Source organism: Perissodus microlepis, chromosome 12, assembly GCF_051167445.1.
Source record: "Perissodus microlepis isolate ML-2025 ecotype Zambia chromosome 12, ASM5116744v1, whole genome shotgun sequence".
NCBI lineage: Eukaryota > Metazoa > Chordata > Actinopteri > Cichliformes > Cichlidae > Perissodus > Perissodus microlepis.
This window is the reverse complement of record NC_140472.1, coordinates 35,020,231-35,036,600: the sequence shown is the minus strand read 5'-3', so window position 1 is coordinate 35,036,600 and position 16,370 is coordinate 35,020,231. Positions and strand designations below refer to the sequence as shown.

General features: G+C 43.3%; 1 protein-coding gene across 1 annotated transcript; it reads left to right on the top strand.

Moving 5' to 3' along the window:
• Positions 1-6,782: 6,782 nt before the first annotated feature.
• dmrt2a (doublesex and mab-3 related transcription factor 2a) lies at positions 6,783-11,149 on the top strand. Its single transcript, XM_084947367.1, has 4 exons — positions 6,783-6,951; positions 7,500-7,893; positions 9,163-9,265; positions 9,542-11,149. The coding sequence occupies exons 2-4, from the start codon at positions 7,528-7,530 to the stop codon at positions 10,645-10,647; spliced, it is 1,575 nt and encodes a 524-aa protein (XP_084803493.1). The 5' UTR covers positions 6,783-6,951; positions 7,500-7,527; the 3' UTR covers positions 10,648-11,149.
• Positions 11,150-16,370: the final 5,221 nt, after the last annotated feature.

Below are 16,370 nucleotides of genomic sequence, written 5' to 3'. Positions count from 1 at the left end.
CCTCACAGACACGTGATGTTGTTTTTGTATGAAATGTTTTCATATCACCTATAAAAGCCGAACAGAAGGATCTGAAATCAGCTTTAAAACATCTGATTTTCCTTTAATTTTTTCAAAGAAAATAATGAATAATCTCAGTTTGTTTCGATGCATCAAAACACGAGATTATAAATGTGATATTCATGTTATTAAAATGATTAAAGCCTCGTGAAACCCACTGTTTAGATATTTGGTGTCATGTCGAAGATGTTTCTGTAAAAGTGAAAAACAAACACTGATCGTCATCAGGCAGTGACGTCAGTCAGGCTGTCAGTGCTTTAAAAATCTCAAACACAATAATAAGAGCACGTGTCTCCCTCAGTGCTCGTGTATTTAAACCTGTGACGTGTTGATGACCTGCGCAGCTGCAGACCAATCACTTATTCCAGCTTTTAAACTTCCGCTTGTTCAGACGCTCCAAAGGTGACAAATTCCAACTAGAGAGAAGAACCAGGTAAGACGAAACATCCGGATTAAGCAGCTGCAGCGGATTAAAATAAACATACGTGACTTTATAGTTACAACAGAGAAGTGACAGTGCTGTGAATAATCTGTGGATCAAAATTATCCACGCGCGTGGGGGGAAAATTGTTTTTACTCACAGAAATGAATATCCGCTAGTCCACGTTTCCTTCGCTCAGCGCGCGGCCCCTCACTTTAAACCTGTCACGTGCTGCCATCTAGTGGTGTCCTTTGCACATAAACCACAAACAGGCGCCGGAGACTCTCGTGACGTGGATAATGAAGATTTTCAAAACAGTAAATGTAACGAAGACGAGTGATGTGAGAAATAAAAGCCACAGAATACCCGACAGTGTGGGCAGGAAAGAGGAAGGACACGCCCGGAAGCTGAACCCCTGCCTTGCTCATGGACAGCTCGGCAACTGTTTCTGCGCTTTGTGACAGCGCAGTGATATTTCCTCGTGTGCTGCTCGCCACTGTTTTTACTGCACTACAGTCACCTGACAGCTGCTGCTGCTTTACTAATTAAAATGTGGATGCAAAACACGAGAGAAGCGTCAGAGTGATCTTATACACGTAGAAAGACACGTGAAACCAAATTATCAATAAAATAATCTGTTTGTCTGTTATTTTGGACATTTTTTTGGGATATTTTCAGGACTGATACCATTTTATTATTGAGTGGTTTAAGAATCCGATTCATTGACCAATATTATTATTTTGTCTTTCAGACTCATGAAACAAACAGATTTCCTAACATTCATGTGCAGTCACATATTTATGAGGCTTTGCTGACATAATATAATGATGCCATTTAAAAATAATCTTTGTTTTATTGATTAATTCTTTGCAATATATGGATTCAGACTCAGGTGTGCTGCCAACAGGGAAGCTACAGAGCGCCCTCTGGTGGACAAACCGCAAAATAACAAGCTTTTATTTTCTTATGCCAGTTCTTTATTATTATTATTATTATTATTATTATTGCTTTTACTGGACATTATATGTACCACAATGATATTGACAAATAGGAGCTCTGGCCTCAGCCCTGCATCTTCAGCACATAAACATTTATTCCATTAATTGATTAATTTACCAAATATTTTCTTTAAAAAAACTACTTTAAAATAGTAACATGTGACTCATTAACGGATTTTATACCTAATATTTAATGGGAACACTTTTAACATCAACTTAATTTTAGTTTTTTCTTTCTTTTTTCTTCTTCTTTTTTTTGGGACTCCTGGAAGGAAGAAATGTGGAAACTGAATTATAAATACAAAAAAACAAAAAAGATAATCCATCTAATTTTCAGACAGCCACTCTTCCTGCACTATCCATTCATTTTCATGAAATCTGGCTCTTTTGAACCGGAATCAATTTCGTCACTGCTCTGACCTTTGACCTTTCTAATAGCAAGAAATATGTAATGTTACGGGTTTAGCTTTAACCAAGTCATACTGCTCAGTCTCCTTTACAGTAAGCTGTTGAAAGACTCAGTGAAATGCATTAACTGTGCTGTGCTCACATTATGAAATGATTCAGCGCGTTTGGATGTGGAGCCAACACACGTATGTCATCATATTCCCGGTAAAACTGACCTTTCTCAATGTCACAACATCCGATCTGACAGGCTGTGTGTGTGTGTGTGTGTGTGTGTGCGCGCGCGCGCGCGTGTGTGTGTGTGTGTAAATTGCTACATAATGAGGAAAGGTTAAATATTACCAGCTGATAATTAATGACTAAATTTGAGCTAAACAGTGTAACCAGCTGTAAAATGTAAAAAATGAAATATCTTTGAAGCTAATGTAATTGAAACCCCACAATAAGAAATCAAATTTACATCCAAAGCAGAAGACTTTTGATCAAATGCAGACTAGTAATATTAATCAATAGTTTAATTATAGCAAAGAGGTTAAATGATCTGGACTCTTTCAAACAATGAGAGGAACTTTTACATCATCAATTGTTGTTGTTTTTTTTTTTTTGGTGGAGTAAAAATAGCAGAACATCGTTGGATTTCCGGCTGAAGGCTGCCACCCAGTGGACAACAGAGGAATGTCACGTTTTAATCTTAAAAACTTCACATTCCTGTTAAACTGCAGCGCATGCTTGTGTGGTAAAAATTTCTATCCACATAAATATTTTTTACATACAATATTTTTACATAAAAGTGAAACTAGGATAAAAGGAAAGTTTTCTGGACATGATACAAGTGTAATTCACAAACATCACAATGATATTATTCTCCAAATGAAAGTGTGGGGAGGGGGGGAGCTTGTAAGTAACATCTTTTATTCAGTGCATCGATAATGTTAGTGCAAACTCAGACTGAAGGAATATAAGTTTACTTTAAAGCTGCTTCTCTTTCTCACAGATAAAATGTCCTAATTATCACATGATGACCAGCAGTCGGGTTACAGGGAACTGGCTGAGTGCAGCAAATGCAGATGAAAGTAAAAAGCGTGGATGAGGCTTGTCAGGCAGCTGTAGGACACGTCCTCCTGTTTGTTGCACATTGGCCATGAGAGGTCGAGGTGTCAGCCTCCTTCAGACAGAGACAAATGTCGCCCCGCCTGGTTTTCTATTCAGCTGCATGTGTTGTCGGTCCATCAGAGGCTAATTAACATAGCAGGATCCCCAGTGATCCCACGCTGCTCGTTCTGTCTATACACAGCTCCTGTTACACTTTACGGCATGCACAGCAGGACGCTTCCAACGAGATGCTGCTGTTTCAATCAGGCCCAAAGTAAACTGGACAGCATGTGAGGACTGTGTGTCTGCATCCACGCAAAGGTCATATCAGCCAAAATCGCTGCTTCCTGCATGTTTCCACAAAAAGCCCAAATGCAGTTAACACACGATTTTTATAAACACACACTGTCACATATCTGTGCACGCTGTGGGAATGAAAAAAGCCTTTAATGTTCTGAAAACTGTTTCCTGTGCTGGTTAAAATTATTTTTATGATGTCATGTTGGACCTGAACTCTGTCTTCTTATGTTTGTTTTTGGGGAAATACCTGGTGCAGGAAAATCAAAGGCAGGGAGTCACGCCCACAAAACAACAACAACAAAATGTGGAAAACTATTCCTAAAATGTTTATGGAATAATACTAAAGAGACACCATTCGAAGGTTCGGATGAATAAAAGTCATGAGATGACTAATGACTCTCGGTTATCACAGACTGTTTTCTTTACAGGAACATCAGGAACATCCAAACTGAGGCGATACTGTCTGAGGATATGTATTGTTGCATTTATGACATTGGAGAGGGAACCCCGCTGAACATCCTCACAGAAAATCTTCAGGGAACAAAAACTAAGATTTCCTGGTTTCAGGAAATACTCTAAAAAAGTCACAGGCCGGAAACACCTGTAATGTTTCAAAACCACTCCAGGATCCAGGAAAACTGATCGAAGATCTCAGGATTCCTGAGGTGATCGTGGAATTTGTTCAAGGATCTCTGGGTTTCCTTGTAATAACCTCTGAAATTGCTAAGTGGAGCAAATCTCTCTTACAACACCCCGAAAAGGTTGAGGGGGGTTTGCAAAGCACCTAAAATTAATATTAACTTATATTTTCTTCTCAAAGCTTCTTTAAAAGCACTCAAGACTTAACAGACCCGTGAATTTTTATGAAATTCCATCAGTGCCTAAAACCCAATCAGTGATTCCCAGAGTCCTCACCTAATTGTCTGATACACCCCAACCTCTGAGCAGATAAGCGAACACCCACGAAATGATCAAATTCCACGAAGGAAAAATATCAGAATTAATAAATAATCAATAAAAAATCAGGACTCCCTGCAAAGACCCTTTAACAAGCTACATTTCTTAAATCAAATTAAAGGTCCCTGGAAAATCCTTACGCGGAGTTCAGCTAAAACCTGGAAATTCCTCGGCCTTGGTAATTCACCAAACTCCTTAAAGCCTACAACTATTTCACGGATCCATATAATTCATTCAAGGAACTCCGAAGAGTTCAAAAATAACCCCTCTCTGAAAAGTCATTGAAAGACCTCCAGGCCGTGACGTCCACATTTCACCTGGAGGGTCCGGCTCTGCGCGGACCCGCCTGTCCGGCCCTCCGGCCCGCTCTCAGGATCAAAGCATTCCCGGCGTGGAAGCAGCAGCCGCGGGTGGGCTGCTCGTAACCTCCGCAGTAAATTAAGACGAAGAAGCAAATAAAGCTGCACCTGCGGACACTTTTTGGCATTTTTGTTGCGCCAAAAACTGATTGTCTGCCAAAAACTGATTTCCGGTATTTGCCAAAAACTGATTGCTCGTATTTAAACTGCTATAAGTAACTTGTTGGGCTATAATATGTGAAACATATGTCAAATGCTTCCCTCATGGACGACACAAAGTCATACTGAGCCACAAACAACATTCGTGTAACAAGGTAGAAGCCGCAATCAGTTTTTGGCAGCGACTTTTATATAACCTTTATTTATGTAGTTAAAAAAATCTCATTAACATTAAAAATGTATTTTTAAGAGTAAGTTGGCCAAGAGGACAGCAGCAAATATTACGATAGTTCAGTAAAAATATTTAGGTGGGGATAAAGGAGCGGACTGGTTATAATGTAAGTACAATAACACAGAGTTGTAAAGATACTTGAAAAACTGATAATTTTTAATTCTATATAAAAACACTTTGTAAACGCTGTTCACCGAAGTCTGTTTACCAACATACGTAAAGATATTACACATAAAAAATACACGGAAACATTGGACATCAGTTTTTGCCAGGCGATCACTTTTTGGCACAACACCGGCTCACCTTGAGTCCGCGTGCCAGAAAAGCACAAAGCGGGACCGTTCGGAGGGGAAAGCGAGACCAGGTCCTCCGTGAAAATAAGAAATAAAGATCTGAACTCGTCACGAAAAATAAAGAGCTAATAAAAGTCTGTAACTATATTTAAATTTGCGCCGGAGAAAAATCATATTAATTGAATTATTACGTTATCTTAATGATAATGAGAATTATAAACAGATAAAAATGTAATTTAAGAAAATCGCTTTTTAATATTACGCATGCGCACAGTGACAGTAAATTAAAAATATGTGGACATCTTTAGTTTGAAAAAATCCCGCAGGACAGAGTCCCACGGCCTTCTTTCTCAATGCAGCACATGCGTGACATTAACTCGCAGCAGTCCGCGCTGCCGTTCACTGTGAAGGCCTGTGCCCGCGTGTGCATTGTCCCGCAGTCAGTTCCCGTGAAAGTCGGTTGACAATGAATAAATGTTACGTGTCCGTGTTTTTGTCTTTGTGAGGCTGACTCTCAATCAGCAGTCCGCAAACAAAGATGCACGCGTGTAAGGCCCACATTCAGTCATTAGTGTCACGGGTGAAAAAGACACTGAGGACCGCAGAGAGAGCACTCAGACACCCGGGACTTCATCTCAGGCCGTTTATAGCATTAAAGGAGAATTGTGAGGATGGATTTCCAAAATAAAAGCAGCGAATAACTGCTTTTGTAATAATCAGATTTATTAATATAATATTCATATATTCTATATAACGCGTCTGCTGGTCTGAGGCACATTTGGGCCTCCGTATCCTCCAGCTGCTGTTTTGTGTGGGGCTCCTCTTCATGCTGACACGGTGGGTTTTTCTCTCAGGTGTGATTGTTGTGAAAACACGGTAATCTTCCCCGGTTATCTGTGCCAGCTGCACGGACTGTAACAACCTGCAGGACACCTGTATCACCCCGCCCACCCCCCCGTCTGTGGGCAGAGGCCCAGCAGCTAATGCCTACAGAATAATGACGTCAGGAAGTGAATCCACCAGGTTCAATCTTTTTTCAATCAATCTTTACAGTATCATTCTTCTCTTTTTAAAGGCTTACTTATCAATAAATGACAGTTTTCCTCATTTGCTTACTGAAAGTTACAGTTTTGGAAAATTCTGTTTGTTTGTTTTTTCAGCTGAAAACTAAAAAGCTCGATTTCCATGACGCGCAGAGGACAGTGAGTCAGGCCTAAAGCAGCGCTCCGTTTCTGCTCACACAAACCTGAAATTAAACGCAGACATGCGACGTGATAAACTGTTGAGCTGGTGTCCTGGACGACTTTCTCTTTTTAACATCTTCCCCCTTTCGGCCTGTCTTTCCTGGAAAGTGACCTCCTGAAGTAACCGCAGGGCGCTCGGTGCTTGTGGCCGATGCTCCGCCCGCCCCCTGCATAACTGCTCCTGCTCCTATTGGCTCTTTGCGTGTTTGTAAATGAGCCAATCAGAGGGCAGCCTGCTTCGGTTCATAGCGGTGTGGCTCCTTGTGTCCGAGTCAGAGGAAAGTTGGACGCGTCCCCGGTGCGGTCTGCGTTTATCCGCTCAATTAACGGCTAATTACAAGCTTGAGTCTGGACCGTGAGTGTGTGTGAGAGTGTGTGTGGCGTTCATCACCGTGTTAACGACGTTTCCCCGCCCTGCTGGACTCCTGGAGGTAAAATTCATTCCGTTCTTTAAAAGTGTTTCTCGGCTCAGTCGCTCAGACGCAGATTAATTAAACGTTGTGAGCCAGTGTCACCCATATATCCCGGGTTATGTGACAAACTGCTGTCACAGCATCACGTTAAACTCCTCTGAGATCCACCAGACTGTTGGAGTTTTACTAGTTCTGGTTTTATTAAGGCCTCACTTTCTCTGATTACAAACTGCTGTGTTAAAATATTTCACAGCTGTAAATAAAAATAAATGTTCAGCCTTCTGAAAAACTTCAAGCTGTTTTGAATTTAAAAAAAAGAACAACAGATTTATTATTATCTTTTTATTCTTGTAGATAATCTACTTACTAGACTAAAAATGTTTTTATTTTATTATTTTTTAAATAAGAAATGACAGTCCTGAAAGTTTGGGATAATTCATGAAACTGTCCAGATGAGGAAATGGGAATGTTTGGTGTGTTAAGTCTGACAACTGGTGATATTTACATATTTTAAGTGCCAGTTTTTCTCACCTGATCATAATCTAATACCTCATATTCGTCTCCAGGTACAAACTGGCTTTAAATCCGGCAGACATGTCAGAGAACTCCGGGTGTGAGCTGGAGATCGACGTGGAGAGCCTGGAGACCGAGAGCGAAGAGCTGGCCGACTCCTCCGGGCGCCCCGGCTCTCCGCAGCTCGGCCACGCCGCCTCAGAGGACGACTGCCCCGGCACCAAGAGCCGCGACAGGGCGGGCCCCATGTGCGCGGGTGACCAGAGGAAACTGAGCCGCACGCCGAAGTGCGCCCGCTGCCGCAACCACGGCGTGGTGTCCTGCCTGAAGGGCCACAAGCGCTTCTGCCGCTGGAGGGACTGCCAGTGCGCCAACTGCCTGCTGGTGGTGGAGCGGCAGCGGGTGATGGCGGCGCAGGTGGCCCTGAGGAGGCAGCAGGCCACGGAGGTGAGACTGAGGGTGGTGTGTGGTGGAGGTGCTGTGCTGATGCGTTCAGGTGCTTCGCGCTAATAACACAGGAAGGACTCACGTGTGTGATGAAGCGTCTCTGGTTAATCAGCTGCTTGCTTGGAAGTCTGAGCCTGGATCACTGCTGCCCTGCAGCTCAGGGTTTTCAGCGGAAAGTTCAGATGATCGGGACTGTTTGAAATCCAGCAGCTCAACATATTTATCTTCTCACACAGCAAGCTGTGGCACTTGGAGCAGCTACAGTGACCTGTGGCCTTTGACCCCTTCCTCAGTGTTAGTGAATCAGGCCTTGCTTCTGTGATCGCAGCTTCTGTTGTGCTGAAGTCCTTCTTTTGTAAACGGGGCTGTTTCTGCTTTTGTCTGTGGGAAAGTTGAGCGCTTCTTCGTGTTGTTTTTGATAACTGCGGCACATTTGCACACTGTCCTTTGTGCTACAGTGGAAGAAAAAGAAAGTCGCTGCGCTGATTCTTCCAAAGTTTTTATAAGAACCCGAAGCCTTCAGAAGTGCAGTCCGTGTTATTTTAAAGGCTCTGTGTTCGGGCTTGCAGCTGATCAGAGTAAAGCCGAGGCTCAGTGTTCAGCGGTGAATGCAGTCGCTCAGCGTGCACTTTATATCGCTTTGTTAGCTTCACTGAACAAACACGAATATAAAGGCACATCCGAGGAGCCGTTGGAGGTTTTCGAGGTTCATTCAGCAAATGAGGAATATTTTGTTTTTTCCCCAAATAAAGGCTTAGGAAGAGAATTTGAATAAAAACACAAAATCACAGCTGTCTCATGTGTGTGTGCAGCTGTGTGAAAAATCTGCGCATATTTCTGTAAAAGAGCAAAACTGTTACAGCGCCAGCATTTTAAAGATGAGACCAGATGAATGTTTCCCAGTTTGTGTAATCAGCTGAGCTCCTGTTAAATATCCTAGTTTATATCTTTAACAAACACTTTCTCTCATTTCTATTACTGCAAAAAAATAAAAACTAAATGTGTTAAATGTTAGATTGACTTGTTAGGCCTGCGTCTCCGTCCTGTTTAGGGCTGTTTTGAGGCCTTTTTAAGGCTGTAATAACACGAGAAATGTGTGTCGCTGCCCATATTTTAACTGGATTATTATTAAGAGGCTGGTTTTTATTATCCAAACATACACGGGACTTGGACCTCAGCTGTGAAAAATCAGTTATTTTAACAAGGATTAAGGTGAACACTCTGTCAGCGTCTTTTAAATATTTTTCTTTTGTTTCTCTAATTTCTCAGGATAAGAAAGGCATATCCGGGAAACCAATTCCTGCAGAGAGGAGGACGATATATCAGCGACACATCCGACCGTCCACCATGCTCGCCAAAAGCATCCTCGAAGGTACGACTCAGACAAAAAGAAAAGCTCCTCTCTTCTGCCTCTCCTTCGCTCGAAGCGGGGCTTACATTTCTTTTTCCTTTAACACCAATGGGGCGATAAGGACGTGCTAACATCTGTAAGCAGTAAAACTTTGGCACGTGATACGCTAACTCGTTTAGCAGTATTACAAAGTATAAATAGCTAATTAGATTATTATCTATGTTGGGTGTTATAATATAATTCCAAACACACTCGATGTCATAAAAGTTGAAGTAAATGTTTGTTTTTCGATGACAGGATATCGCCCGGTGCAGTCTGATCCATTCCTGGCAGCCAACCCGTCTCTTCCCCCACCGCTGAGTGACCGCATGAGGAAGAGAAGGGCTTTTGCAGACAAGGAGCTGGAAACCATCATGCTGGAGCGGGAGTACAAAGAACGAGAGCTGATGGAGAACAACCAGGGGGCTCCAGGCTCTCTCCTCTTCCCCAACGGCTTGGTCCACCACTCGTCTGAGTACAACTCCTACAAGACGGCCTACTCGCCGGCAGCTCCGGTCGAGCCGCAGCCCAAAGAGCTGTGCAGCTTCCTCACCCCTAACTGCCTGGATCTGGGCATGCAGTACCCCTCGACCCCTGGGAACGTCGAGCTCATCTCCTCCAACGTCAGCGTGGCGACCACCTACCGCCATTACCCGCTGCAGCCGTCGCGAGGTGGCTTCGTGATGTGGCCCCGCGGCGCAGCCAACCTGGGAGACGCTCTTCTGTACCAGCAGTGCCTGTTTAACGCCACGGCGGTGCAGAACATGAAGCCTGGTGCTGTGTGGGAGCCCAAAGCGATGCCCGCTGAGAGTCAGCCACCAGAGCAGGAGGCCGCGGCCGCGCTCGCTGCTAAATTGGAGGGATCCCGAGCCGCTGCTCTGCAGGACTTATCAGACCCTCAGAGGCCCGATCCCAAACCTCCTGCCATCACCCAGGGGGAGCAGAGGGAGTGCTCGGCCTTCTCTCCTCCTAAGAGGAGCTTTGGACAATCTTTCCCCAACCACCCTCATTCCCAAAACTCCAGCCAAGTCCTCAACAAGTTAAGCAAGGACAATGCTAAGCCTTCCATGAAACTCAACTCCTTTCACTCCCTCATCCAGCACTCGCTGAGTGAAAAAGCCAGCGGCGGGTCTGGGCCAGAGCTCAGAGCTCCGTACTGCAAGGAGCTGTTAGAGGAGGCGGCCCGCAAGTACAGGGAGAGCTCTGCCAAAGACTTTCAGGCGGTAAAACTCACAGACAGGTATGCCAAAGACTTTCTGTCGAAGCCTGTAGGGACCAAGATGGCGCCCAGCGAGTCTCTGTCCTTCTCCGTGGAGGCCATCCTGAAACGGCCCGCGCCCGCCATAAGTCGAGCATTCCATTAAAATCCACGAGGTGTCCTTTGTTGCACTATAAACACGAGGCTTGTCTCAGCCAGAGATCAGCTTTAGTTGTGGTTTTTGGGGTCAAATGATCATGTAAACATAAGCACTGCATCGGAAAATAGACCAGTTTGAAATGATTGTTTTTTCAGTGTAATATTTATGTACAGTGTATAATATTTTACACACGCATGTTTGAATAACTTTATTTGTGTCGAGTATTTAAACACGATGTCGATGTTTCCCTCACGTCAATAAACTTTATAAGACTGAACTCCTTCCATAAAAAGTGTCCGATGTCATTTCATACTCGAGTTGTGACGCCTGGAAGTGCGAGCGGGTTTTTGTTTAGGTCAGAAGTTAGTCTGCACCGAGCGATAAACGACTGCGGCCGGACACAGAAACACGAGAAACTTCAGTCCTCTGATGGATTATAAGAAAAATACACACAACCCTAATGTTTTTTTAATCATTTTTTTCATGTTGCACTATTAATAATTTAATATTTGGGCTCTGACTTAATACTTCATTTTGTAACATCTCCTTTGTTTCGTGCCCATTAAAAGCATAAATTCAGACGAGCTGCTCCTCAACTATAATCAGGGCTTCTTTAATAAAAGGGAACTAGATTTACAGACTAGTCCTGCAGACATTTTAACCTTACTAATAAATGGCACTAACGTGGTTAAAAACCTGTTTCCTTGACCTTTGCACTTTAGTCGTTTGCAGGGTCATTAAGTTTTTACAGTAACTCTGCGATAACTAAAATATGTTTCAAATTAATGTAGCGGACAATATCCCATCACTCCTGCAAAGCCTCAGTGAAAAACTAAGAAAAAGAAAATCCCAGGAATGTTTTTATCACTAGAGTTTTGCACAAAGACAAATTTCACAAGTAAACCACATAAATGAGGTGTGGATGTGACAGAGTGGATGTAGACTAAATATGCTCTTCAGGGGCTGAAACACGATATCGGCTCATAAATCTGCGAGCAGCATCATCTCATCCGTTCATGATGCATTTCTCCACTCATTCCTTTCCACTTACAGCCTCTCAGCGTGTGTGTGAGTGTGTGTGTGTGTTGAAAGGAAGCTCCAAACACGGGTTTCACATGAGCAGCAGAACACTGATCCGTGCAATAATGAACAAGACAGGAGGTTAAAAAAAAGTCACTAATCTCTTGTTTCTGGCACGGACGTTTCATCGGCATGAATCTGCAGCGAAACCAGTCGCCTGATAAAAAGAAGCATTTTTCTTTTCCTTTTCTCTTCTTTAAGCCTGCTGAGACGTCTCACGTAAAGCAGAGACTGTGGGCGTGTGATTGTCTTAAACAGCTTCCTCGTTGCTGCTGTAATTGGATTTGGCCAGACGATGACATTTTGTGTCACCAATGACGACTTACATCAGTAGCTTGCGGTTGCACTTTGTTTTTCACTCTGTGTGTGTGTGTGTACATGTTAAGACATCTTTGTGAGGACAGACAACCTGCATGTTACTATACTTGTGGGGACCAACAGTCACTTATGGGGACAAAATGCTTGTGTCCACGAGTTTGAGGCATTTTTGACACTCACAATGTGGTTTTGATGTCAGGGGTACGGTTAGGTTGTGGTTGGGTTTAGGCTGAGCAGCCAGGGAAAGCATTATGTCAATGAGATGTCCTCACTAAGATATGAAAACGAATATGTGTGTGTGGGTATGTTTACTTATCTTCTTGGGGACCTTCGTGATGTGGACATATCTGCATTGTGAGGACGATTTGGCTCCTACTTTTAAACTTAGATGTGGCTTTAGGTTCTTTTTGTGCGTTGAGTCCTTTGGTGCCGGGCCGCGAGAGTTAAGGCTCGGGTGTGAAATTGATGGTTTTCAGGGTTTTTATACATTCTCACTCAAAAATAACTTAAAAGTTTATTTTGTGACCCAGACAGAGTAATATTTCAAACTCCGCTGTTCCTCCGCCTCTGCCTCGTTTGAGTTTTGGACGAAATGGATTCTGGGATATTGCATTTCATCATTTCGAGCTGATTGGAGACAAAAATAGCCAATCAGATTTTTTTGCATCCAAGTCTGTGATTGGCTGGTTTTGTGGCACAAATATAACGGTGTAGAGCAGGGGTCCCCAATCCCAGTCCACGAGGGCCGGTGTCTCTGCAGGTTTTAGATGTGTCCTTGATCCATCACAGCTGATTTAAATGAATAAATTACCTTCTCAACATGTCTTGAAGTTCTCCAGAGGCCTGGTAATGAACTAATCATGTGATTCAGGTGTGTTGACCCAGGGTGAGATCTAAAACCTGCAGGACACCGGCCCTCGCGGACTGGGATTGGGGACCCCTGGTGTAGAGAAAGAGTTGAGCGCGCACGGGCAGAAATGTTGAGAGCGCGAGCAACACATTGCGAGCGAGCGCAAATGCAAAAACTGAGCGAGAGGAGCTGCTGTTGTGTGTGTGTGTGTGGATAATAGCAAACACTGAAATACAGTTTTTGCACGCAGCAATGAATTTTATTCACTCAAATTTAGCTTTTCTTCGCTCAAAATAAATTTCTCCTCAAAATGCAACACTTGCACCTGCAAACTTTTTTCTACGTGCGCTCAGAATAGTGGCACAAAAATAACGCCATACCTGTCAGCGTTAGTGTCTTTTAGCGTCTCGTGTTAGCTTTCCCGTCTGTCCTCTCCTCATTCACAGATTGTTTTCACCTGTGGTTGATTGTGTGCACCTGTTTCTCTACTGTTTACTCAGCAAACACTTTCTCAGGAGTTTATGGTATCCGTTGCTAGTTCTAAGTATTATTGAACATAATATCACAATCATTTTGCAACATCCCTGTTAGAGTTAAAAAGCAGGATGAAGCAGTGTACGATTTAGGGCAAGCTTACCTTGTGGCTACAAGCTGCCACCATATTTCATGCAGTGTCCTCAGTTTCTCTGTTAAAGTCACCGTTTATTTGTCATGTCAAAGATGTTTAACTCAAGGATTCACAGCGCAGCTTCGTCCGGATGTGGCTGCAGCCAACTTCTAATACATTGATTCATGCTGTTCATAGTTCACTGAGACACTGTAAGAAGGGTGTTGTGGATTAAACACGGTTTACAAAGTGTAACCGAATATGAGAGCTTAACGTTTTAAAAATGTTGACTATATCAGGCTGTGTTTTCATTCTGAATTCAACTGAATTCAGTGTTGTTTACACAGCCTTTTAGAGATTAAACATACTCCATCTATAGCCCCAAAGTATCAAATCTGATATGTACTCAGAGCACAATGAAGACAGTGTTTTATCTATGACTTATCAATGTGTGTGTGTGTGTGTGTGTGTGTGTGTGCTCTGCAGAAGGTGACAGTGTTTGTCTGCACTAACTGCCACTGATAAGTATCTGCTGAAGTCCTCACAGTCTCATTCCCAAAGTGTGCGATTTAGCATGTCAGCAGAGAGAACTGGTTTGTTAAGTCGCTCCCCTGGGGTCCCCTCCCAGCGCCCCTCACCCCTCCACCCTCCCCTTATCAGCAGTTGTAGTTCACACAGTAGCATTTTGTTTAGCGTACACAGGTGTCGTTTACCATTTAGAGACTTCAGTCTCTCTCCTTCATGCTGTGATGCTGGGAAAAAGAAAACACACACACACACACACACACCCCTCTGGGAATTCAGTCTTTCATGGCTCTTGTTTCAAGGCAAACAGCAGAGCAGAGGTCACTGAATGCATTTGTTGCTCATACAGTCTAATGTCCATGTTAAACATATGGCTGCACTTCAGTGCTCACACATTCATTACTCACATTCAGGTATATGTATAAAAAACTAAGCATCGCCGCTCTATTGTTGACTAAAGCATGATGACGAAGTATATTTTCTCTGACAATAACCTGCTGACAGCTTTTAATCATCCAAATAATACTTTATGTTCTCCTTTGCTGACTGTTGTTTAATTTTGGGGATTCACAAAAATCCAAATGACCATACTGAGCTAATGTGAGGATACTTTTTTTTAAAGGGTGTGTCTCTGTAGTTTTAGTTGGGAGCATTTGGTTTCCATCAAGAGGAAATCTCAGTCCCTCAGTCCCCACAGACGACCATGTTAGGATGTCCAGCAGAAATAAATAGGAAACTCTTTGCACAGTTTGTTGGTGCCTTTTGCACATTTGTAATTATGTGAAAACTTCCTGAGCACTTCATTGTGCAAACAGCTTTTTTCATGCTTTACTTTGCACTGAATTTGCTAATTTTGCACCTGCACAGTTTATAAATGCAGCTCATTATCAAAGCTTATTAATGGTAGCTGATAATTTAACAATGCACCCACCAAATTAATTATGCTTTTGGTGCAGTTTTGCTGTGAGCGTCCATTCACCTCTATACAGTAAAAAGGCTTATAGAAAATGCAGATGGTGTCCTTATTCTGAAGTCATTATGTTGTGCGGTTGCCAGTATGGGGGCAGAGACGCATCTGATAGGCTGGATTTGTGTGTGTAAACTAGAGACCATGACAGCAGCCTGGACAGTGAGTGCCGAGCAGTGAGTCAGAAATATTGAAACAAAAGTCCAAAAGGTGAAAATAAAACGGAGGGATCGTGTTGTACGGAGTTCCCCTGCTATGATACAACAGCTCCATTCTTCTCCTCTGCTGCCCATATAGCGTTTGGCTGCCCTGTCAGTGACTGTGCGCCGGGTTTATTGCTTTATCACCGCCTGAGTCGGCTCAATCCATGACAGACACACACACACACCCACACACAAGCACACACCGGCGAACCCTTCTCCAGGTGTTAAACCAAGCCATCCGTCCCACTGTTGCCATTGTCACGGCATCAACTCTTAGCCCATCTGATAATCTTTTGCACATTAAGAATCTATTAAGCACCACAAACTCAACCCTCCCACATACGCACACATTCGCAGAAAAATCACACGGTGGGTTATTTTGACTCTTGAAATAAATGGCACATGCCTTATTTTGCATTAGCGATCAGCGGGCGTGAAGGGAAGGGTAGGCTCTCTATTCATTCCACCCATGTTTTTTCCCTCCTCCTGTACCAGCAGCAGGGAGAGGAACGCCGGCCAGTTCCTGCATTCCTTCCCACCACCTTGTAATCCAATAAGAAATGTGTAGCCTTGCAGCTTTTGACAAGTAGCTCCCACTTAATTACCATGTTGTCGAAGCTGACAGGCCCGGGGGCCAATGGGGGCAACATGCTGGTGGTTCATAGCTTAAGGAGGCTGGGAAAACCCTGCACACACACACACACACACACACACACACACACACACACACACACAATTATGATGTACCAGTGACAAAAAAGGCTGCAAAGATGTATCCACGCCCTGACAATAGCGCAGGGTTCTCAGTCCTTATGAACGTAGGTGCAAGACAAGGAAACCCCAGCATTATTTTCTTTTTCGAGATATCACAATAAAATAAAATATATGACATTTCCAGTGTGCAGTGGCATGTCTGAGCGTTCATGGTGGTGGTGAGATGTTCCATTTGTGCCTAACAGGATGTGAAATTCAAACCTCACACATTATCCTGCAGGACTCAACGTTTTACAGACGACACTCGAAACAACCGTGAACAGGAAATAAGTGGAAGGACATCACTGCAGCTCACATACGCTCACGATGAGTGTCAATGTCACGCAAATTTTGGGCCTTTAGTGATTTCTTTGAGTTTTTTTTCTGACACACAAGTTTGAATTTATGACGGATTTTCTCCACACA

Excerpts from the sequence above, each read along its gene's own strand:
- dmrt2a (XM_084947367.1), top strand. The coding sequence starts at position 7,528 with ATGTCAGAGAACTCCGGGTGTGAGCTGGAGATCGACGTGGAGAGCCTG. Across the intron at positions 7,894-9,162 it reads GGAGGCAGCAGGCCACGGAG|GATAAGAAAGGCATATCCGG; the intron begins GTGAGACTGAGG and ends CTAATTTCTCAG. Across the intron at positions 9,266-9,541 it reads CGCCAAAAGCATCCTCGAAG|GATATCGCCCGGTGCAGTCT; the intron begins GTACGACTCAGA and ends TTTCGATGACAG.